Below are 25,773 nucleotides of genomic sequence, written 5' to 3' on the forward strand. Positions count from 1 at the left end.
TTAGTACTGGTGTTCCTCTCTACGTTTCCATCGTTTTGTTGGTCTGTTTCCAAAAATAGAAAACAGAAAAACAATTAGAATTTTGCTCACCTTACGATACGTCGAGTTTTCGATCCGGGTCGCCGGGTACCTGTAAAAAAATTTGTTCCATAAGCAAAACAACGATAAGATACATAAATAAGAAATACTTCCTTTCAATTTCTGATGAATCGCCGATTTTCTAGCTCCAAATCCGATTTTTTCACTGGGGCAGACTACGCGAATGTTGCCCATGCACTACTAGTAAACAGTCACTGACACTTTTCCGTTTGTTTTGAATTGAGTAGTTGACAGAGCTTTTTGAGTGAATGACAGAACAACAATATCGATTTGATCGACGAACGTTGTTATCTTGTGAATGACGTGGGGTGTTGAAAAATTTTGATTGAAATATTTCAATGAAATCTTCCACGATATTTTTTGAATTTTATTATTTTCGTGTAAAACAGTGTTTCGGAACATGGTTCTGGAGGGTTTTCACGAAATAGGTTTTTTTTTGTGTGGAAAAGGAATACGGTCAGAAGCTCGGAATTTATTCTGGGAAGATCGTGATTCGTGATTCACCGGTTTTAGGGAAATTTAATGTGGAGAATGTACATGATCGTGTGTTCGGGATATATTCTGGAGTTGAGCATGTTTCTAGGATCATTTACGAGATGTTTTCAGTTTTTCGGCATGTGGCTGGAGTGGGAAAACAACCCAGTTAGGATTTTTTGTGTTGGATAATTTTGTTCAAATTTTTTGCGATTTTGTGTGAATGAGAAGCTTGTCAACGACAGTTGGATTTCACAGTGCCATTGCTTGGATAATTACAGTAGAGGCTAACCCTACTAAAATTTGATTAATTTTTTTCAAATTTTGATCAAATTTTTGTACAATTAGTAGTGGATGATGTAGCATGGTCATTGTTATACGAATTTAAATCATTCAATTTCACTTAGTTTCACTGTTCAATATTGCATGATAGAATTGAAAATCAGACGCTTGTATACAAATACTCCACTATATTGAATTAAGCGATTTCAAATTCCCTTTTCTTAGTATTTTCCGTCTCACTAAATACCGAAGCGGGTGGGGAAGCAAATCTGCGATTGGAAGAACGGAAGAAAGAAGGAGATAAAATCATTCACGCCTAAGCCATAAATGATCGTGTTGAAGTGGTTAATTACTTCCTATCGCGGAAACCGAATACCGCGCAACTTATCTGAGGGTTTTCGGAACTACTACTCGTCCATTTCAATTCTGATCGTGAACGAGGCAGTAGTGTGATTAGATTAGTTCGCATGCGTTTTTTTTTGTAAGTCTTTTGTTTAAATGTGAGTGTTCTTTTCAGTTAAGTTTTTCCTTTCCGTTAGGGCTTAGCTAGTGCGGTTAAATTAGGAGTGCGGTCTACGGACGCTTTTTCGTGTGTTATTGTAGAAAGAAGAAGGTAAGAAAAGTTTAAATGTGTGTACGACAAAAAAATGCTGAAAACCCAAATCAGCCGTTGTCGGCTTCTTTTTTGGGCTTTCTTTTCGCCCTTTACTAGCCGCTGCACTAGCGCGACGCTGCCACCCTCACGCTGCTGACCCACGACGGGATTGGAAGTTGCTGCTTTGGTTAAACGTCGGCACTTGAGATCAGCCGGCAAACGACGCCATCGAGACAGTTCGACCGACGCCATCGCTTCACACCGATCGACACCATCGCTTCTCATCGAGTGACGCCATCGCAGCTCATCGATCGACGCCAACGACGCCAAGCAGAACAGCAGTGGACGCAACAAGTCATCGACGGTAGGGCTATTAATAGCACCGACTGGACTGCTTTATCTACCGTGAGTAAAAATAGCTCTATGAGCCGGGCCCGATAAAGACACACACAAAAAAACCCTTCTGAGTAGAAAGCTTTCGCTGTCCAGCCGTCTGTTGGACGAGTTTTTTTGACCGCACGGTAGGAGTAGATAGGGAAGCACACAGAAGCGAGGAAATAATGTGATCACTGACTGTACATGCTTACTAACCCGTTAGATTTAAGTAAATCTCGCAATGCAATAAATGTAAATTGATGTAAATATCTATTGTATATACTATATGCTTCCCAAACAGGTAAATCTTTCCTAGGGGAATTCTCACATTCGCGTACGTGTAATATTGTTCGTTGTTCGTTCTTATTTTACTCCGGGTGGCTCTCGGGAAATAGCCCCACTATTGCCGCTGAATCGAACAGAAAGATTTGGCGTTGGTGTTCCGCCTGTGATGATAACGCTTATTTTTCGGACACTCGTGTTTTTCGTGTTTCGATGAGACGGTTGTTCTTTGGCTAAGCTAAGGGGCTAAGGGTTTTATCGTACGCGCGGCGGAGTAATTCTTCCATTCAACAGTTGCCACCGTTTCTTTATGTCGTTTCGGGACAATTCTTCCACAATCTGCCCTGAGGTTTAGGTTTCGTGCTGGGCAAAATTCAACACGACGAGTAGCCCTCTCTGAAGGTGGCGCTTAAGCTACTCGTTTATACGTCCTGGAAAGTATTCAGTAGACGGAAACACATCGCGGCCTGTGGGCCAGCTACAAGCTGGGTTTCACATTTTTAACATAACAGGCAAAGTAATAGTCCGATTGCAAAACAAATCAATAGGGTCTTCTGGGGCAACTAGACCTTCCATTTGACACTGATTTTATGAAAATCGGTTCAGCCATCTCTGAGAAACATGAGTGAGATTAAGTAGTCTTCAAAACACGTTTCTTGTCATAACTTTTGAACCAAAAGTTCAATCTTTATGAAATTCAAAAGTTAAGAGTATTTTAGGTAGCCCATTCATTTGAAACCAATTTTGTTCAAATCGGTTGTGTAGTTTTTGAAATAACGATGTTTCATGATTTTTACATTTTGATACATAACCTCTAAACTAAAAATCCTATTATAATGAAATTTAATAGAGTCTTATGGGACAACGAGACCTTTCATTTGCAATTAATTTCATGAAAATCGGTCTAGCCATCTCGGAGAAAAGTGAGTGAGAATAAAAATCTGCACATACACACACACATACAGAAAATGCTCAGCTCGTCGAGCTGAGTCGAGTGATATATGCCATTCGACCCTTTGGAGCACTTTTATACTTTCGGTTCTGCAAGTGATTGCTATACCTTTCTAGGAGAAAGGCAACAACTGTTCAAAGATACAGCAAATTTGGAAACGATCGATCAGCATTGATTTGCAAAGTAACATCGAATGCGAACGGGCGCAATAATTTGGATGAAGTGAATTTAATCACACATATCTACTTTTTGAAATAAATAACTATTTTACATTAAGTGGATTATCTTTCACCAACATGTATTTACTCAAAATACGAAAAAGGTTACTAGAGTTTATGTTTGTTATAAACATATCTGCTGAGCGGTAAAAATTATATACTAAAACTTATTTTAGTCGAACAACACGCTGAATCCCAAAGTAAATTTTTTGTTACGGAGACAATTTTTCATTTGTGACTTCGGTGCATTTGTCGAATGAACTTTTTCGCGTCGCTGAGAGAGAAGCCATACGCCCCAAAGCTCGGATTGCATTTCCAGTTTTCTGTAAAAGAGAGAAATATATTTTAATTACATGACGAGTCTTAAGTAATGATGCGGAAACTAACAAGAAATAATTTTAATTAAAATTCCACAATACAACAAAAAATACTTTTTTATCTGCATCCTTTATGATTGATGCATGATTTTTTTTATGTATTTCGATGCAAAAGTAAATTTTGGACCAATTTCACCGAGAAAGATAAAGGTTTTAAATTTTTGGAAAATCTAAAATTTTACATGATTTTTCGACGCAATTTTATTTTAAAGCCGAACAATAAAATTCTGAGAGTTTGTACACTTAATAGCATTTTCTCTCTTATCTTACAAAAAAAAACAGATCTTATATCGGACAAAAACTGACCTTAAAAAAGTGATTAAGGCATGGTTTCATTATACTTCACTTAGCAAAATATATCATGTATGTAGAGCACTAATGGATCCGCCTAACATCTAAATGTTACAGTCAAATTACGTCTAATATTGACGAACAAAATCTATTAGTTCGTGCCAGTTGATCTTTGAACATTAAGTCTGTACATACGTATTAGATAATTTCATTATATTAAGGTGGAAATAAATATAGCACCATTAAAAAAAAAAACAAATTATTCCACCTAGCCTTTCTCATTCAAACTTATAATTTGTCAAAACAGAACACTTCAATCCAATAAAGGTATATTCACTCTTTGGGTTCTAAAATAATGTTGTTGTTTTTGAAGTAATAATTGAAGTATAAAATATGAAATTTGACGTAATGTTAGCGCTTAAGAAATATCGAAATAAAAGAAATGACTCACGAGCAATACCGGAAACGTTAAAATAGAACAATACCAAATTTGAATTATTTAAGAGCCAGTTCGCGAGAGGCGCAACCGCATATTGTTTTGATGTTCTCCGATTGGGCTGAAATTTTAAGCGTTTGTTTGTCTATTTAAGGTAGGAAGTTTTGCAAAATTTCAATTTTTTTCATTGAGTTTAAGTGGGGTAAAACGGTCTTTGAAAATGATATGTCCAAAAACGTCCAAATACTAAAAAGTATAATAACTCCTGCTAGACTTGATGGATTTTCCTAAAATTTTGTGGTATTATTCTACACTAAGAGTACTTCAAAACGCATGGCCACAATATATTGCAAAGAGGTAAATTGACGAAAAAAACGCATTTTTCTTTCAAAAATTGTTAATTTTCAGGGTTATCCTACTCTTCTCAACATCGCTAGAAAAAATATCTGAATATGTCGTTTTGTAGAGCAACTCAAGAGCTTTAATGTCATGTATACACACAACGAGACCTTTTTTTTTCAAAAAACCGTCAAAATCACTAGAATCACTATAGTTCCTGCTAGACTTAATAGATTTTACTGAAAATCTATATCTATACTTTGTAGCCGTCGCGAACCGATCATGCTTAAGCGAGTAGTTTAAGCGCCACTCCTTACGGAGACTACCGCCAAGATAAATGTCGCCCGGATGAGACTGCTTTTCTATGCAAGTCCAAGTTGAATCCCTTCGGAGAAAGAATTCAGATCGGTTCAGCTCGCTAGCTAGTTTCCGCCAAAACAGGTGCACAACTCGGAAAGAAACTTAACGAACCCAAAGCTCACCGTACATAATTCTCGATATAGGAATCACTTAAGCTTTTATCATCACGGGAAACTTACAAAACCCGCCACCAGACAGCGCCAACTTGAGAGGAACCGAACATATGCATGCCTGAGACTTTCGCATGCTGCGAACTAAAACGGAGCGAACGAACTAAGGTGACTAGGGAAACATTTCATAAGCTCAAAATCCTGTATAATCTTAAGGGCTAGGTTTATTAGGAACAATTTCAATCGGTTTAACTAATCCTATATTTACACATTCAGGTTTTCGTTTTCTCTACTCGGTCGGTATCGTGTGCGATTCTAACTATCTACTCTTACTTTACTCTTCCTCTCTCTCTCTCTCTTCCTGTGGGTGCAGGCATAACGACCATCTCACTACATGACTTTTCTATTCCCGAGAGCCAAGGGTGGATCAACTTGATCTCCCGGGAGCGATCGCAATTGCGTTACGGGGCGTCCGTAATCGCGGTTACATGTGACCAATCGGGTCACTCGAGCTCGAAATTTCTATCGGTCTATCTTCTACCCGTCACAAGCGGGAATTACAAAATGGCCGTCAATCGGCTCTACATACGCCACGTGGCGGCTTCTAGGGTCGGCACTTCAAAAAAGAGAATGGAACGGACTCACCGAATCTCTCATAAGATCAGTTGCTGTGGCTGCTGTTGAACCGGGATGCTGGATGTATTCCCTAGTTACAGATGTATGGCGGGGGCGATCTCTTATCGCCAGTGGGATTGCGGCATTTGCCGCCAACTAAACTGCAGGTGCCGGCCGAAAAGGGTTGATTCGGGCCAGCAGAATCGTTTCTCGGGCCAATCCGGAGAATTCTGGCTGTGCTGACTCGGCGAGGTAGCGGTGATGACGGGTGGCGCGCAAACGGCGCGGCAAGCGTGATGAGAACGTGCTCTCGTGCGGTTTCTCCGATTCCTAGGGTGAGAATGTCTGATGGCATATGCCACCGAGAGGTCGTTGGCCTTTGCTACGGGTCGTTAGCCTTTGCACGTGCTTACCTTTCTGTCTCCTAGCATGCACACGAATCGCACGTTCTATCTAACTCCTAGGAATACAAAAACTTTAGCTCATGAACTACTTCCCTAGCACTCTCTGCTTTTACCTTGAAGCAGTGACCTAACGCGAAACTATTCACTTCCACTATGTTTGGTGGTTTGGAACGAAGTGATCGTACAGTTTTAGCCCTCAGATAAACTAGGAGACCTGACTACTTGCCGGAAGTACGTCAGTACATAATCGAAAATCCTTCGGGATCACTCGGAATTCGCTAAATAATTCTTTCGGTTCGTTTTGACCTACGCACGTAGTTTTGCCTTCTCTTTCCTTCAACTTTCCTAGAAAGGTTCGTTTTGAACCTGCATGTGAAGTAATCTCACTCGGGTTTCCTTATATAATTTATTTCGGCTATCTAAGGGATCGACGCATGGACGTGCGACGCGTGGCCTACTTTTTGGCGATCTTACCTTAGAAACAACCCAACTGAGCACTAATCAAGGTGAATATTTACAGGACTTAAGAGTTATGTTCTAAATTTTATAGTAAGAATATTTTATCGCTTCCAACTCAACCGTACTGCATTATGCTGTGACCGGCAACGGTTACAACTTTACCAGAAGATACGTAATTTGGGGTAAAACGTTCCTTGAAGATTTTTTTCGAAAAATGCCGTCAAAATAACTTAAACTGCAAGAACTCGGGCTAGACTTGATAGATTGACTAAAAATTTAGATTATCACTCTAGTTAAATACGAACTTAAGGGAAAGATGACAAAAGTGACAAATAGATTTACATGACGAAAAAAAAATATTTTTCTTGGAAAATACTTGGCAATTTTCGGGGTGCTATTTTCTCAACAGAAAACAGTCCAAAACTCGAAGTTAGCATTTTATAAAACAACTAAAGAGCTTTTATTTGATATCAAATCCAGATGCATCATTTGGAAACTGACTAAAAACGGCTGAACTTTTTCTTGCCTTTTCACTAGGTTTCAAGAACAGCATCAAACCTTGTAAAAGACAATATCGATGAGACGGTTGCTGAAAGACTGCAATATTTCTTTTTAATTTGATTATTTTTAAATTTATTGTCATCGGTCTCATTCTTCGCTTTTTTTCCAGAGTGTTGGCTCATTTGAAAAAATCACGAATTTGAACACTTATGCTTTACAATTTATACTTATGATGTTCTTCAACGTTCATTAAAACACCATCTTTCTTTACGTTAAGTTTTACCTAAATGAATATTGCAGAGAATCGTGCTAATAACGATTTTATTTGCTCCACGGATAAGTGGGAATTCGGTTGGAATTATTTATTTTCGCAACCGTCATGTCGATAATATCTTTAACCTTGTTTGATGCTTTTCTTGAAGTCAAGGGAAATTTTAGTCCTTTTCAGTCAGTTTCCAAATGACGAATCTGGATATTATGTGAAATGAAAGCTCTGTAGTTCTTTATAAAATGCAAACTTCGGGTTCTGGACCTTTCCTGTCGAGAAAATAGCATCCCGAAAATCGCCAAGTATTTTTCAAGAAAATTTTTTTTTCGTTTTGTAAATCTATTGGTCACTTTTTTTTATCTTTCCCTTAGGTTTGTATTGAACTTTCCACTGGCAATCTAACGCTAGTGATGTCGAGCAAAGGGACAGATCAAGCACGTTTTCACGTGCTGGAGGATTAGGTACACGTGTCGCTTCCCCAGTATTCAAAAGTGTCATATTGAAGTCGTCGATCAAGTTACAGATTAAAGAAGATCGGTTGTCGTCGTACAGCGACCCCCATAGCGAACAGTGAGAGTTGAAATCTCCCAATATCAAAAAAGGCGCGGGAAGCAATTCTGCCATATCAGAAAATTGCCTCTGTTCAATCCGCGCGGAGGGGGGAATATATAACAAACAATGAAGTTGTTCCCTTCATATTCGTTTGAATGGCAGCAACTTCAGTATTCGAGATCGAGGGGAGGTCGATTCTGAAAAAAGAATTGCACTTTCTGATCCTTGAAAGTGCCCCTCCACCGTGTGAGTCTTGATCTCGACGAATTATGTTGAAATCGTGGTCATTTGAACTGAGAAAAGTCTCACAGAGCGCGGACGCATCACAATTATATGTGTTTATCAAATGTGAAAATAAATCGAATTTGGGGATAATACTTCTGCAATTCCACTGTAACACAGTGACAGTATTCCTAACCTCTTTCGACGTATTAGTCATCGAAAGATATGATAGCTGAAATGAGAGGCCAAGTTGCTGTGAGTTGCTCCAAAAAGGAAAGGGCAAGAAGAATGTTTTGAAGGGCATCTGGTATGTTGAATGCTTTAAATATCTAGTCCACAACATCAGAGAATTTTTTGAACCCTGTTTCTTCTATGTCTTCTGATCGAGAAATGGGTGCACGAGTGGTTTTTGGTGCCCCAGGAAGCGGTGGGTACTCCTGGTTTGATTTGAAATTAGAACCGGGAGGTGCTTGCTTCGGTTTTTCTTCACCGCTTTCTTTTTGTGTTGTCTTATTGGTCATTCCGCTAGGGATTATCTTACGACCTTTGCGAGAAAGATTAGGAGAGTTGAGCATTCTCCTCTTCCTAGATCCCTCTGGCAAGGCATGAGAACACCCTTAGACGGGATCGTCAGATGTACCCTCATCGCTTGGCAAAAAGGAAAAGTTGTATCCTGTCGTGGGTGGCTCAGCCCTGTTAAGCATTTATGCAAAAGAGCGTTTCGATCGTTCCTTAAAGCAACGCTTAATTTTTTCCTCGCGCTGTTTGTACGCGGGACATGCCGGAAGGTCATGCCGAGTTCCCTCGCAATAAAGACACTTTTCAGTATCCCCCCTGCAAGCGGTCTCAGTGTGTAGGTATACCTGTATCCTGGGTATAACCTACCAGGACTTTCTCCAGAAAACCCTGTACGTGCCGTCGGCACGGAATTACAACTCGAGACTTGAGCGGTAGATTAAACTTACTTTATTTACACAAAAGCTTAAATAGTACCCTACAGGTAACTCAGAGCGAAAGGCTTTTCCCCTTCGATCCGGTCACCACATACCTAGCTGTTCTATACTGGCCCTTGGCATTTCTTGGCCTGTCTCTTTCTTGTGCTTAACATTTAGTACATTTTGGGCATTCTGATTGAGAGCGCCATAACATGTGTTTCCAAACACGTGCGCTAGCGTGAGCGCTAAGAACCCGCGCGTGATCATGGGCGACGCTACCGTTTGTCGAGTTCTCTATTTTTGTTTATTCAATGGCTCGGTGGCTTAGTGACTATTCATCGCGGAAGGCAAAGTGTTTTCGCCAACGCTTGCATAGCAGAACCGTTGGCGGTCTTTCTTCAAGATTTTTCCTGTTTTCTTCACAAATGGTCTTGTATTTGGTGGACAACGGCAGACGGCCGTGTCCCACTTTTACACTCTACCTGTTTTCATTTCATTCAACAGAAGGCTTACTGTCTTTCGGACTAAGCTAAAAATGTACCGTATGACAAAACTCTGCGTGACGGAACATAAGGTATTTTCTGCGCGAGTGTGACGTCACATCTGCCACCCCGCCTAGTTGGCCATTATCTAGAAGAGATGATGGTCACATGGTCCGTTCTGACGGCCGATAGGTGTGTTTTTCATAACAATTATTTTTCGCGTTTTTATGCTACTATATACATATTCGTTTTCATGATATTCCTTCTTTCCTTTGCACGTAAAATTCAATTAATTACAATAGTGATACATATCATTTCTACATAAATTAACGTTTTCAGACATGGATTTTCTTCATAACAAATTGACAAATGTTCGCTCGCCTGGTGCGCTGCGCCTTGTAGATATCCGCTGCTTGGCTGTCGGATTCAAGCGACGGGTTACAGGGGGTTTGAAACGGAAGGGTGCGTCTGGCAGTAGAGGTTCTCATCGGTTGTTTGTGATGTCATCCTCGCGAACTCATCTTTAAGGCTTCATCGGGTTATTCGCAATAATTCAATGGTTATCATTGCACTTTAATTTAAGGCTGCAGTTCAGCTGGTTGTTTTACGATTGTTCAGAGTGTGTTGTTGAACTTTAATGTTGGGTTAGCCGTGTCCCTTTGACATAGATCGGCTGTATTTTTGTTTGGCTGATAGTATTGTTACGCGCCGTGTGGCGAAAAGATTTGCGATTGCCACTGGCTCTGTTGCATAATGCAGTCACTTGGTTTATCATCTTTAACTGTCTGCGAGGGGTGTCCAATTACCCGCTAGCATGTGTGCAAATTTTCAAAGCGTAGTGCGTAAAGACCATAGTTGATTAAACACGAGCAAAATTTTATAGCGTCATTTTGCTTGTTTGGCTTTGACCTCGAATCCTCATTTGTAGAAGTCAATAACTCTCAATGAGTAATATATATTTGGAACAAATTATTACGCCCTTCGCTGTGTAGTTTGCTGTATTCGTCTTCGCGCTGAAGTCTAGATTCTGGCTCGACCATGAGCCGCATTGATTGAGTTCTGTTGCACATCTGACCTCTTCAGGGATCAAAAACTGGAAACTGCTCGTCTCCTCTTGGTAATAACGTTTGGCTTTACCTCCATATCGACCATAGACACCCGCCGTTCAACTCTCTCCTCGCAACCGTCTGCTTCCCTTTTCGCGTCATACTGGGCATTATGGTATGCCCCCATCTCAGCATCCGTTGTAATCACCTCGGTCGTCTTCGAGGATCGGGAACTCGTCTCGTTGTCAATTTTTAGATGCTAGCTGCCCTACTTAGCAAGTGGTGCATTATTTTTTTGCCATTATTTCATCAATTCTTTTTTTCGTTTTGTTACTTTTTCCACTTGCTGTTTAAAATTAATTTCACACGCGTACGGGCTCTTATGTTCTATTATTTCTTCTAATCTTCTACTTAAACACTATGCCCGTTTTTCTTTTTCTTCGGTTAACATAATTTTTCTTTCACAATTATTTTTTTTTCACTTGAACTCAATCCGATTTACAAAAAAAAAATCTTTTTCTAATTCTTGTGCGTTTTTTTTTCTTTGTCAACCTCTGTTGTCCGTCGTGGCTCTTTTTCTTTTCATTAGGTGTGTTTTCTTTTTTGTCAACCTCTGTTGCCCGTCGTGGCTCTTTTTCTTTTCATTAAAACATTTCTCTTTCTCATAGCAACTTTTTCTTTTCTTTTATCGGATTCACAATTCTTTTATCCGATTTAAAAAACTCTGTAGGCCACTTTAATTATGATACTGCTGTCTCAGTCCGTCATACTTACGTTCTACTTACACTTCGCCTGATATGCAGTAGTCTGCATAATACCTCTCCCCCTACCCTTCGAAGGTGCGTCTACCTGTTGCTAGTGATTCCTGAAAGATAAGAAGGTTAGAAAATAAAAGAAAAAATTTCGCACTTCTATTCATACTGGGTTGACAACTCCCTTGTCCGTTCACCTGATACGCATTCATCTCAATCGTTCCGGGTAGTCACTCCCGTTGTTTCCACTCGCCCAATCTTAACTTACAATAGATAGGTGGAATCTTTTAACGCCAGTAGTCCCCTCGTCTGGAAGGTTTAGCCTTCTTGTCCAAAGTCTCTCCTAGTTTTATTGTCGTTCGTTATTTAGGTCATCTCCAATACTTCATTAATCGGTTTTCTGCTCTCATTGGGCCATTAGCCTTTTTTAATTAATCAAACCCCGTTCTCATATTCACTATATATTTTTCCCATGTTAACATTTGCATTTTTACAAACAAATGCAGTTCTAAATTCTTTTAACTCCTTACAATCGCCCTCATTGTTACTTCCCGTCCGTCTTTTATCGGGCCATTGGCCATTTTTTCCTACGTCTGCCTCGCACTAATGGGGTCATCTGTACTCTGTGAATCTATCCCATGTTAAATTCGCATTTTTCGTAAAAGCGTTCCCTGTGTATTATTTACTTCTGTTTTCTGTGTTCCCACACGATAGGTTATTTTTTTTTGTCTATAAATTCAACCACGTCTTTCCCCAAGTAAACGTCACGCCCTTTTGACACTTGTCCATCAAAGGCTTTCCATAATATCGGCGACTATTCATATTTCTTCACGTCATTTTATTTCAGTATACTTTTTCATACAGCTTTAGGTGCTTGCTACTATAACCTATTTTATTTCATTTTATTTTATAACATAGTTTAAGCTCGTATAATCAGTCATAATATCGTTTAAGTCGGTTATTATGAACTTTCTCTAAACGGTTTCCGTTTTTGATTACTGTGGTCATTTCACTTGGGAATTCCACTACTTCATAAGGTCCTCTCCACATATTCTGGAGCTTTTGACCTGATCCTGTCGGGACTGATTTCACTAAAACTAAATCGCCATACATGGGCTGCCATTCATTTGCCTTTCTGTCATAAACTTGCTTGCGCTTTTCTTTTGAATCCTTTAGGTTGGCCTTCGCGTTCGCGTGGAGGTCAAAAAATATTTTTTTCATCTCTTGTGTATATGTTTCATATGTCAAATTGTCCACTCCATTCCGCTTGTAAATGGAGGTGGGAATGCGTGCTGTACGTCCATACAACAATTCGAAAGGGGTGTACCCCGTTGATGAGTTTACTGAAGTATTATACTGAAACGTAAATAATGGGAGTAAGTTATCCCACGTGTGCGGTTTTCCGCCAATAAATTGCCTTAGGTAAGTTTTTAACTCCCGATTAGATCTTTCCACCAAATTTGCTTGTGGGTGGTACGGACTCGTCGTTATTTTCTTAATTTTCAAAATTTTGCACACATCTTTCATGAGTGTGCTTACAAGATTCGCACCGTTATCTGTAACTAACTCCAACGGTACGCCAAATTTGCAAATATAATTCTCTACAAAAGTCCTCGCTACCGTCTGGCTTTCTTGGTTTTCCATAGGTGCGACAGTTAAATATCTAGTTAGGTCGTCCTGCATGACCAGACCATAACGATTTCCTAAGTCGGATTCGGGTAACACTACTATATCCATGTATAATTTCTCGAATGGCTCCGATGCGGTTGTGGTGATCTGCATCGGTATCTTGTTTGATCTTCCAATTTTGTTCTTTTGGCAGGAATCGCACTGCCGAACGTAGTTCTCGATATCCCGTTTCATCGTAGCCCATGTAAAAAGTGTGCCAATTCTTTGGCGCATTCGTCGCGCTCCTACGTGCCCTTCTAAGGGTGCATCGTGAAATTCCTTTAAAATTGTTTCCACTTGATCTGGCGCAATTACTGTACGCTCGCTATTAGCATTATATAATACTATTTGTTTTTCTAGCTTACCCGCTAGGAACTGAATCATTTGCAGAACTTCCTGTTGCTTGATTTTTCTGAATGATATTAGGTGAATGACCCCGGCTGCCTTTACTGCCGTGGGGCTCTTATTGAAGCTATCTAAAAATTGTGAAAAAAATTTCCGGCAATCGATTAATGAACTTTCGCTGCCGTCTACTATGAAACCGCCTACCTTCTTGTCTTTAAATTTGAGTACACCATCCTCTACGTAGTCTTTCAGTCCTTGTGACAGCTGATACAGTGTCTGAAGTTCTCTGTACGCCGTCCGACTGTTCAAAATGACAAGACGAGCTTCGATATTCCTCTCGTCCAATATTCTCTTCGAGACTTCCACCGTCTCACTTGGTATCAGGTCATTTGATAATGCCTGTGAAAAGTCATCATATGAAATGTTGACGAGTTGTTGCTCATCCTCGTCCTCAGCGATGTCTGCAATGTCTATGGCACTCAAATCTTGTATTGTGCCGTTCGAATCATCCGAAGCGTTCTTCTGCTGCTCTAGCAGGCGTTTCTGCTGGCGCGTAATCATGGCTATCTGCCTGTGGGGTGAACTTTCCTGCCCCTGACACGTCCCATCTGACAAACGTGACAAAAAATCGGCGACTATATTTTCGCTACCCTGTTTATACCTGATGCTGCATTCCAAACCCTGCAACTTCAGTCTCAATCTTGTCAGCGTTGGAGATGTCTCTTTGAGCCTCCAGATAGCTATAAGTGGTCTGTGGTCCGTGTAGACGATAAACTTTTGACCAAAAATGTAATGTTTGAAATATTCTATGGCCCATACAATCGCCAATAGTTCCTTTTCTATGATATGATATCTGGTCTCTGCACCTACAAGTGCACGACTCGCGAACGCGATCGGCCGGTGCATGGATTTTTCATTCGACAGGACGGCTCCAATAGCATAATTGCTAGCGTCTGTCGTAATAACAAAAGTGTCTTGATAATCTGGCCGGACTAAAACTGGCTCTGTAATCAGCGCGTTTCTAAGGAATTCGAACGCTTCCTGACATTCTTTTCCCCACACAAATTTAGCGTCTTTCTTCAACAAATCATTCAACGGCTTGCGCTTCTCCGCGATGTTGGGGATAAACTTCCCGTAAAAATTTACTGTTCCCAGAAATGACCTTATACCTTTTACGTTTGTGGGTGGCTTAAGGCTTTGAATGGCCTTAATATTTGCATTGGTGGGTTTTATGCCTTCTTCATTAACGACATGACCCAAATACTCCAGTTCCTTTTTCAAAAACTGACACTTTGATGGTTCTATTTTTAAGTTATGTTTGCGCAGAGCTTGTAATACTTTTCGCAAGTTATCATTATGGTCGGTGATAGTGTCACCGAAAACTATAATATCATCGAGGTAGACAAAAGCTTTCACGTCCCCTATCTCAAAGAGAACAGTATTCATAAGTTTTTGGAATGTTTAGGGGCTGTTCTTTAACCCCATCGGCATCCGTGTAAATTCGAAGTGGCCTTTGGGAGTGGAAAACGCCGTCTTAGCCGCATCTCGGCGGTCTATCGGGACTTGATAGAACCCCGATTTTAAATCAATTGAGGAGAAATATTTTGCTCCTCCAACATTATCCAATATCTCATTTATAAGAGGTATTGGGTATACAAACGGCTTGGTAACTTCGTTCAATGATCTAAAGTCTACCACAATTCTGTATCTTTTATTACCGTCAGCATCCGGTTTTTTTGGTACACATAACACCGGTGCATTCCAGGGACTAGTGCTGGGCCTAATAATTCCCTGCACCCTCATTTCCTCGATTTCTTTATTAATGTGTCGTTTCGTGGCCTCCGGAAATCTATATTGCCGTTTATTAATAGGCACCTCCGATGAAGTTTCTATCGTGTGTACGGCGGCGTCAGTAGTAGTTAACTTGTCGCCCTCGAAAAAGAATATATCCGCATAGCTTTCGACCATATTCTTCACTGTCCTGAATTCTCTATCAGGCAAGTGCGCCAAATTCAGCACTTGCCGTAGTTTTTCAATTCTTGCATTTCCTTTTGACTCTGGTGTCAGCTTGTGCTCCAACAGGTCATAGTCAAGCCTCGAGTCTAGGTCCAACTCGGGCATTATAGTATTCTTCGAGTCAAGAAAATTGTTCTTCGGCTCTTTATTTCGATATGTTTGGTGCTCTCTATTTATTTCGTTTTTGTGTACGTCAGCCTCATTGCGGGCTGTGTTGCTAGTATCTCGCAACTCGTTCTGCACCATAACTCTATTTCTGGCTGCCACATGAACATGTTGACTAAGGACTTCGTCTTTGGGCATACTCCACGGACTCAAGTCGTCCGGACTTCTGTTTCCGTGTTTCTTGAACACTATGTAATCAAAATTATTTCCTATTTGAAGCGTATGCTTCTTTAAGAATTCTGCGCCGATTAATCCGTCGCTTGGCAAATTTTCTAATATATGAAATTGCGTCGGGATCAAAAAGTCTCCGACTATTAAATCCAACATAATTGTACCTGAGGTACGCACAATGTCTTGGCCGATACCTCCAAAAGTGGTTACGTCCTGTGTATTTACCGGTACATTCAAAAGATTCACAATGCGTGCATTATTTATATTCGCACATGCACCTGTATCTAAGATCAGGTTCAACGTAAATTTGACATTCTGCTTAGCCAGTAGGGTTAACATTAAGTGCCCTCTGACATCGTAATATACTCGCTTAGCCACACAAGCACTGTTGTCTCTTATGTGATTGCATGCGGTCATCCAATCGGCTATTTCTATATTGCTGGGCTCATCGGTACATCTCCGCCAGTCAACATCTTCGCAAATTTCTGCTAAATCCTCGTTAAAATATTCCTGTGCAACAGGATCCAAAATACCTTCTTTTTGCGAATTACTACTTCTTTCATTAATGTTGGCTACCATAAGCATTTTCTGAGGCATCCGGGTATACGAATTCCTGTACCTCCTATCAGTTGGTCCATTTTGACCGTAATAATTATATTTCCAACCAGTGGCGTAGCCCCTTTGACTCCGCCGACATGAACGTGCGGTGCGATAACTGTAATTGTATCGATTACCGTCGCTAGATCTACATATATTGTCATAATTGTTTTGCTTGTAGATTATTCTATCCCTATTTCTGTGATTATAATATTCATTTCTTCCCAGGCGGCTGTTGCTACAATTAGCGTCTTCGTAATTAATTGTGAAAATATTTCTGCTACTATCAAATTGTCTAAGCGCATCGCGCTGTCTTTCGACCCATTCTAGGCCCTGTATTCTGTTTTCTATTTCCGCGATGTGATAACGCTCATGGTAGTAATCCTCTAAGTCGTCTAGCAGCTCTTCTAACTTCAATGCTCGTTTACCTTGAGCAGCTTCTTTCAATGCGGTGTCACACAAACCCGCCATAAAATGCAATCGAAGACTAACTATCATGCATGACTTCGTACAATTAGTTTCGTAGGAGTCGATTTGCACCTTAATTTTCAATATCCTCTTTTTATAATCAGGAAAGGTCTCATTTGCCTCCTGTTTCAATGTTTCTACTTGATTTATAACTGCCTCGATGCGTATAATATCCCCAAATTCCTCTAATAAATTCTGCTTAACCTGTGGCCAAGCATTTGCGTTAATTCTATGTATTGCGGCAGCAGCTCTGCCTTTTAGTTTTAATAGAATAATATAAACCAGTGGAGCGTGTGATACTCCTTCTGGTATCTCCCGAGCAAAATGCTCGATATGATAAACGAACGCTTCTAGTCCGTCTAGCGATCCATCAAATTCTGGGATGCACTGCATGGCATCTGCTTTTGGAAACGTGTACTCCATTATGAATATAAAATTTTATATATATTTCTTGAAAAAAAAAATTAAAATAAAATAAAATAAAAGGTACTGCGGAATAAATACTTTAAGGGCAGAATAAATACTACTACAATAAAAGGCTTATGTAGCCTTCTTCCTCTTTTTCCTAGGTATCACTAACGATTCTGTTGACCAGATGTGATAACGTAGCGTGACCGACTCTAATTCCTTCGTCGCGCCATCAAAAAATCTGAACACCAAGTTTCGAACCATTTGGTGTTAAAGCTTCAATGTTTATTTCTGTTAATCAATCAAACAATTATTTTAATAATATTTTTACCCCAACATGTCTGAGATAAAATAGTCATTTTTTATAGTTCAATGTTTATTTCTGTTAATCAATCAAACAATTATTTTAATAATATTTTTACCCCAACATGTCTGAGATAAAATAGTCATTTTTTATAGTTCAATGTTTATTTCTGTTAATCAATCAAACAATTATTTTAATAATATTTTTACCCCAACATGTCTGAGATAAAATAGTCATTTTTTATAGTGTAATTGAACCAAGTTTACAACTAATCTAAAAGTGTAAATGTTCAAATTAGATGGCGTTAAGAGCTGTTTCATAAGAATATTGCAACATCTGTCTCCTTACGACAACATTCATCATAACATATTTTTGCTGTCTGTTAACATTTCCCCCCGGCGGATATTTAATTGTATCGCCGCGCGCGTTGCGCTTATTGATTTACTTTTTTCTTTGACCTACTAAACATTTCACCGCTACTGAATCGTTTTGCTTATGCCAGCAGCACGATCTACCAATGGCCATTAAAATTACTGCATACAAACCGCGACCTTGACCGTGCCTGGCACAGCTGATCGCAATAACACTGTAAAATAAGTCACCTATTCAACCTGGTGGCATAAGAACGGGACGACAAGCATTCTAGCATATGCTACTATACTGTATAAGTAAAGACGCGATCGCAGAGGCTCTCACGCTCTTTTTATATCGCTAACGATAGCGTAGCTCCCAATTTTCATACTTGCTGTATGGCTACCAGTGAGCTAAAACTCTTTTTCAGAACAATTAAGGTGAGTTCCATGTGCGTAACTCTGTCTGTTTGCGTTCTACAATTCGTCTTGCCATCGGTGTTGCCGCAGCCACTGCTGTTTAATTAGTCAGGTCGTGCAAATGTCAACTAGTTTATTTCGCTGGTACGGAGTCATATTATTTTTGGGCGAAATGAATGAACCTCTTTTGTTATAGAGAAGAAAATCAAGAACTTACCGGTTAAATTTTATCTTCCTGTTGCGACAGATTCGTTTTTTACACACTGGTAAAGAAAATCCTTATCACACACAACAACAGCTTCGCACTTGTGTTCTTGTCCATTTTTAATAATTTTTTCACTTCGTCTTTACTCGTATTATTATTGTACAATTGTTTACTTGATCATATTATTTTTCTTCCTCTTGTTTTATGTTGCTTCTTTATCACTATAAACCACTTTTACATTTTTTTTTCTTCAAGCGCGAACCAAATTTGTTTTTAACACTATAAAAGTTTGTAGCCAATGTTCTTCCTCACTATTTTTTTTGCTGTTTTTTTCCTGTTTCGCGTGCACAATTTTTTTCTCTAACACTTTTAGTTCTCGTTGCACAATATCCACTTTCGTTCAACGTCACACAATTTATACTTCGAACTATTTTATCGCGCTTTTTACAGTTATCGAACACTACTTATACTTAAGCTTCTTTTGACTTTATATTACCTCGCGTGGTCCGTTTCCTTTTCTAGAAACCAAATCCCACCGCTGTCAACACATGTGTAGGTATACCTGTATCCTGGGTATAACCTACCAGGACTTTCTCCAGAAAACCCTGTACGTGCCGTCGGCACGGAATTACAACTCGAGACTTGAGCGGTAGATTAAACTTACTTTATTTACACAAAAGCTTAAATAGTACCCTACAGGTAACTCAGAGCGAAAGGCTTTTCCCCTTCGATTCGGTCACCACATACCTAGCTGTTCTATACTGGCCCTTGGCATTTCTTGGCCTGTCTCTTTCTTGTGCTTAACATTTAGTACATTTTGGGCATTCTGATTTTGAGCGCCATAACATGTGTTTCCAAACACGTGCGCTAGCGTGAGCGCTAAGAACCCGCGCGTGATCATGGGCGACGCTGAGCGACGCTACCGTTTGTCGAGTTCTCTATTTTTGTTTATTCAATGGCTCGGTGGCTTAGTGACTATTCATCGCGGAAGGCAAAGTGTTTTCGCCAACGCTTGCATAGCAGAACCGTTGGCGGTCTTTCTTCAAGATTTTTCCTGTTTTCTTCACAAATGGTCTTGTATTTGGTGGACAACGGCAGACGGCCGTGTCCCACTTTTACACTCTACCTGTTTTCATTTCATTCAACAGAAGGCTTACTGTCTTTCGGACTAAGCTAAAAATGTACCGTATGACAAAACTCTGCGTGACGGAACATAAGGTATTTTCTGCGCGAGTGTGACGTCACATCAGCATGATTGCCTCCGCACTTGCTACAGCGTGCCTTGTTGCAGCAGTAAGTAGCTGTGTGACCTAACTGCTTGCAGTTTTGGCAATGCATGACCCGCGGTACGAACAGGCGTACAGGTAGACGAACCCTGTCCAAACGGACGTAGTTCGGCAGTGCGGATCCGGCGAATTTTACTGGGAAGGAATCCGAAGGGAGGAATTTCTTCTTCTCTTCTTCGATGGATACTGAATGCAATTGCTTGCAATCCAGTATTTTTACACTATGCATCAAGGGGTTCTTAACAGCCAACCCCATGACGTAAAATGTCATCGACAGTAAGATTCCCCTCGGTAACCACACCGTCGATTTCTACATCCCTGGCAGGGATGTACACGCGATACTCTCTTTGCTTGCTTCAAGCTACTCACGACAGCTCGCAGTTTGTTCGGCCTCATCTTCGTAATCTCGGTTACGGCCGAGAATTTTTTTGCCAGGTCTTTGCCAATTTGAATAATATTCAATGGCTTCTTTATTGGCCGGAAAAAACAACGTAGGGACCGCCAGCGGTATCTGGGTAAGCTTTTACCCGTATACCGGTACTCTTGGTACAGAACTAGGTAAAAGGGAGGATACAGGGGACAGTACCGCACTCAAACGATAAATATTCGAATGTGGGGGGGGATCAAATGGTTGATATTAAATTTTAAAAACAATTTTTCAAACAACAATGGATCGAATAAAAAAAGACAGTAATACTAATACTTAAAACAATAGTAATAATAATAATAATGATAATAACTATGATAACAACAATAATAATAATAATAATAATAATAATAATAATAATAATAATAATAATAATAATAATAATAATAATAATAATAATAATAATAATAATAATAATAATAATAATAATAATAATAATAATAATAATAATAATAATAATAATAATAATAATAATAATAATAATAATAATAATAATAATAATAATAATAATAATAATAATAATAATAATAATAATAATAATAATAATATTATTATTATTATTATTATTATTATTATTATTATTATTATTATTATTATTATTATTATTATTATTATTATTATTATTATTATTATTATTATTATTATTATTATTATTATTATTATTATTATTATTATTATTATTATTATTATTATTATTATTATTATTATTATTATTATTATTATTATTATTATTATTATTATTATTATTATTATTATTATTATTATTATTATTATTATTATTATTATTATTATTATTATTATTATTATTATTATTATTATTATTATTATTATTATTATTATTATTATTATTATTATTATTATTATTATTATTATTATTATTATTATTATTATTATTATTATTATTATTATTATTATTATTATTATTATTATTATTATTATTATTATTATTATTATTATTATTATTATTATTATTATTATTATTATTATTATTATTATTATTATTATTATTATTATTATTATTATTATTATTATTATTATTATTATTATTATTATTATTATTATTATTATTATTATTATTATTATTATTATTATTATTATTATTATTATTATTATTATTATTATTATTATTAATATTATTATTATTATTATTATTATTATTATTATTATTATTATTATTATTATTATTATTATTATTATTATTATTATTATTATTATTATTATTATTATTATTATTATTATTATTATTATTATTATTATTATTATTATTATTATTATTATTATTATTATTATTATTATTATAATTATTATTAGTATTATTATTATTATTATTATTATTATTATTATTATTATTATTATTATTATTATTATTATTATTATTATTATTATTATTATTATTATTATTATTATTATTATTATTATTATTATTATTATTATTATTATTATTATTATTATTATTATTATTATTATTATTATTATTATTATTATTATTATTATTATTATTATTATTATTATTATTATTATTATTATTATTATTATTATTATTATTATTATTATTATTATTATTATTATTATTATTATTATTATTATTATTATTATTATTATTATTATTATTATTATTATTATTATTATTATTATTATTATTATTATTATTATTATTATTATTATTATTATTATTATTATTATTATTATTATTATTATTATTATTATTATTATTATTATTATTATTATTATTATTATTATTATTATTATTATTATTATTATTATTATTATTATTATTATTATTATTATTATTATTATTATTATTATTATTATTATTATTATTATTATTATTATTATTATTATTATTATTATTATTATTATTATTATTATTATTATTATTATTATTATTATTATTATTATTATTATTATTATTATTATTATTATTATTATTATTATTATTATTATTATTATTATTATTATTATTATTATTATTATTATTATTATTATTATTATTATTATTATTATTATTATTATTATTATTATTATTATTATTATTATTATTATTATTATTATTATTATTATTATTATTATTATTATTATTATTATTATTATTATTATTATTATTATTATTATTATTATTATTATTATTATTATTATTATTATTATTATTATTATTATTATTATTATTATTATTATTATTATTATTATTATTATTATTATTATTATTATTATTATTATTATTATTATTATTATTATTATTATTATTATTATTATTATTATTATTATTATTATTATTATTATTATTATTATTATTATTATTATTATTATTATTATTATTATTATTATTATTATTATTATTATTATTATTATTATTATTATTATTATTATTATTATTATTATTATTATTATTATTATTATTATTATTATTATTATTATTATTATTATTATTATTATTATTATTATTATTATTATTATTATTATTATTATTATTATTATTATTATTATTATTATTATTATTATTATTATTATTATTATTATTATTATTATTATTATTATTATTATTATTATTATTATTATTATTATTATTATTATTATTATTATTATTATTATTATTATTATTATTATTATTATTATTATTATTATTATTATTATTATTATTATTATTATTATTATTATTATTATTATTATTATTATTATTATTATTATTATTATTATTATTATTATTATTATTATTATTATTATTATTATTATTATTATTATTATTATTATTATTATTATTATTATTATTATTATTACTATTGTCACGATCTTTCCATTTTTCAGTTTCAAATTTGATTCGTCGTAGTTTAGTATCGCGCATAGAGAACCACTGGCTGTTCCAGTGTTGTCGAATTGTGCGTTTAATTTCTCTTGTTGCATCGTCTGCTGGGATCGATAGTGGTAGTGGTTCGCTGTTTCTTGTTTCACCAGCTAATCGGTCTGCTTCAATATTGCCGTAGACTCCAGCTTGACCCGGGATCCAGCAAAATTCAATCGGTTTATTCTGTGCTAATCTTTCCATTTTCTGAATCCACGGGTGCGTTGATTTGCCAGCTTTAAGTGCCGACAGACAGCTCGCAGAGTCAGATAGAACTACTATACGATTTGTACCAGTATGCTGTGTCAGTGCCATTGTGATGGCATAGGCCTCTGCCGAAAAAACACTGTACTGTGGAGGAAGGCTAGCTGAGAGCATCAGATCGTTGCCAAAAAGTCCTGCGCCTACTGTCTCGCTGCACTTTGAACCATCCGTGTAAAGGGCCGTATATCGTTGGAAACGGTTTGACAGCAGCTCTTGTACTAGGAGACGTACTGTACTGGAAGAGGCTCCAGCTCTTACTCTTCGCTTGATGTCCCACACAACAGATGGGGGAGGGGTATTCCATGCACGGGTATTTAATCTCTCTCGCAGACATATCGTTGGGATTGTTTCCCCGGTCGTATCTAGCAGTTGTTCTCTAGCTCGCTCAACTAAAGGTAGATCTGTATTTCTGGAGTCCTTTTCTAGGATGCGTATTGCGGTTCGAACTGTGCTTTGCAACACAAGCAGGTTGAATGGTAAAGTACCTGCTTCTGCCAAAATTGAATGAATAGGACTGGTAACAAATGCCCCCGACGCGAGTCTTATCATGCGATTGTATACTGGCGCTAGTGTCTGTATTGCAGTTTGGTTACCTCTTGTTATTAGGCCCACACCATAGAGAAGCCTGGATGTGACGATAGCTGATCCAATTTTCAGCAGCGAGATACGGTGTCCACGGTTAAGTTTTGCTCCGAGAATTTTCAGGATTCTAAGCCTTAGATCGCACATCTTTTTAGTAAGCCTACATTGTGTACTGAATCTGAAGCTTCGATCTAACATAACGGCGAGAATTTTCAGCACGTTTTTTTTTGGTATAGGTACTCGCTCAATGGTGATATCGCTGACGGGTTCTCTTCGCACATTTGGACTTTCGTAGAAGGTGCTGGATTTGGCTGCAGAGATTGTGAAGCCGACACTTTCCGCCCATTTATCGACGGCTTTCACAGCTGCTTGCAACTTCCTGTATAATGGCCGGTCTTTATGCGCTTTCACCACGAGCAGGATATCGTCTGCGTACAAGAGAACAGTGACCCCAGAAGGTATTACTCGGAAGACGGGTTGCATAGCAACGAGAAACAGCGTAACAGATAACACCGAGCCCTGGGGAACTCCATTTTCTAGGTTATGTACACGGGACAGCTGTCCTTCTACGGTTACTTGGAATGACCTTTGAGATAAAAAGCTTCGCATCATATTCAGCATTCGTCCTCGGATCCGCCATTTTTTCAGCGTACGCAGGATGCCGTATTGCCATGTGGTGTCATAGGCTTTGGATAGGTCTAGAGATGCCATCGGACAGTGTTTATCGTTGTTTGGCAGTGATCTCTCCAGCTCTGCAAAGTATGTATCTGTGCCGCATCCGGCACGGAATGCGTGTTGTCGCCTATCGAGGCGATTTTTTTGTTAGAGTTCGGTGGTTAAACGACGATTCACCATTCGCTCAAATATTTTTGCCAAGCAGCTTGTCAGCGTAATAGGTCGGAAAGCTGCGGGACCCGAGTCATGCGTGTTCGGTTTTGGGATGGGTACGATAGTGCCGGTCCGCCAGCTAATAGGAAACTCACTATTTCGCCACACTCTGTTTAGGAGCTCCAGCAAAGCTGATTTAACGGAGAACGGGAGTCGCTGAATCATGGGATACCCGATGTTGTCAGGGCCGGTCGACATACTACGCCCTTTGTCGAGTGCCCACAAAAGTTCGGTTAGTGAGAAGTCGCTGTTATACAAGTCCTCCGTGTCATTAGATGTTTCGATGTGGGTTTTCTCCGCCTTCTCTTTTATTTTTGGTAAGGAAAGGGAATACGATGAGGTAGCAGACCTCTCCTCGTAGTGCTGCGCTAATTCTCCCGCTATCGTTGTTGGATCGTCGGTGAAGCCAGTTCCTAATTCCATCACCATTTTTCGGTTATAGCGTTTGCCACGCAGTGCATTTGTTTTTTGCCACAGTTCAGAAGAAGTACTATTTGGTGCAATCTTCTCGATGAGTCCCTCCCATGACGTTTGTTTAGCTTGTAGAATCGCTTTTCTCGCTATTGCTCGTGCCTCCTGGAATTCTTTTAGTGCTTCCGCTTTTCTTGAATCGGAGTTTTCTAATCGCCGTAGCGCACGTAGTGTTTTTCTTCTCCGTTTAATCACTGTCTCTATTTCAGGGCACCACCAAGGCACGGATTTTGGCCCGCTCTTTCCGCTTGTACGTGGAATACACGCTGTAGCCGCTGCAATTATTCTCTGGGTAAACGACTCTACATCGATTTCCTCACCGGGGCGGATGGAGTTGGCAGTCAGATGTTCATACAACTGCCAGTTTGCATTGTCGTATTGCCATTTACGCCGTTTTGTGTATGATTGCGACCAATTGGTTGTTGAAACTGTAATCGGAAAATGGTCACTATTGTGCGTATCCGGAAGTACACGCC

The 25,773-nt window shown here is 37.0% G+C and overlaps 1 protein-coding gene across 1 annotated transcript; it reads right to left on the reverse strand.

Annotated features, from left to right (window-relative positions):
* On the reverse strand, nucleotides 1–24,649 carry LOC129728671 (uncharacterized). Its single transcript, XM_055687122.1, has 3 exons — nucleotides 23,032–24,649; nucleotides 91–130; nucleotides 1–43 (listed from the first exon to the last, which is right to left on the reverse strand). Exons 1-3 carry the CDS (start codon nucleotides 24,647–24,649, stop codon nucleotides 1–3), a joined length of 1,701 nt encoding a protein of 566 aa, XP_055543097.1.
* Between the last annotated feature and the right edge of the window lie 1,124 nt (nucleotides 24,650–25,773).

The sequence above is a fragment of the Wyeomyia smithii genome, chromosome 3, assembly GCF_029784165.1.
Source record: "Wyeomyia smithii strain HCP4-BCI-WySm-NY-G18 chromosome 3, ASM2978416v1, whole genome shotgun sequence".
In the NCBI taxonomy this organism is placed as follows: Eukaryota; Metazoa; Arthropoda; class Insecta; order Diptera; family Culicidae; genus Wyeomyia; species Wyeomyia smithii.

Coding starts and splice junctions, on each gene's coding strand:
- LOC129728671 (XM_055687122.1), bottom strand. CDS start 24,649: ATGGCATCTCTAGACCTATCCAAAGCCTATGACACCACATGGCAATAC. Junction 131..23,031: donor ATGGAAAGATCGTGACAATA/GTAATAATAATA, acceptor ATTTTTTTACAG/GTACCCGGCGACCCGGATCG. Junction 44..90: donor AAAACTCGACGTATCGTAAG/GTGAGCAAAATT, acceptor TTTTGGAAACAG/ACCAACAAAACGATGGAAAC.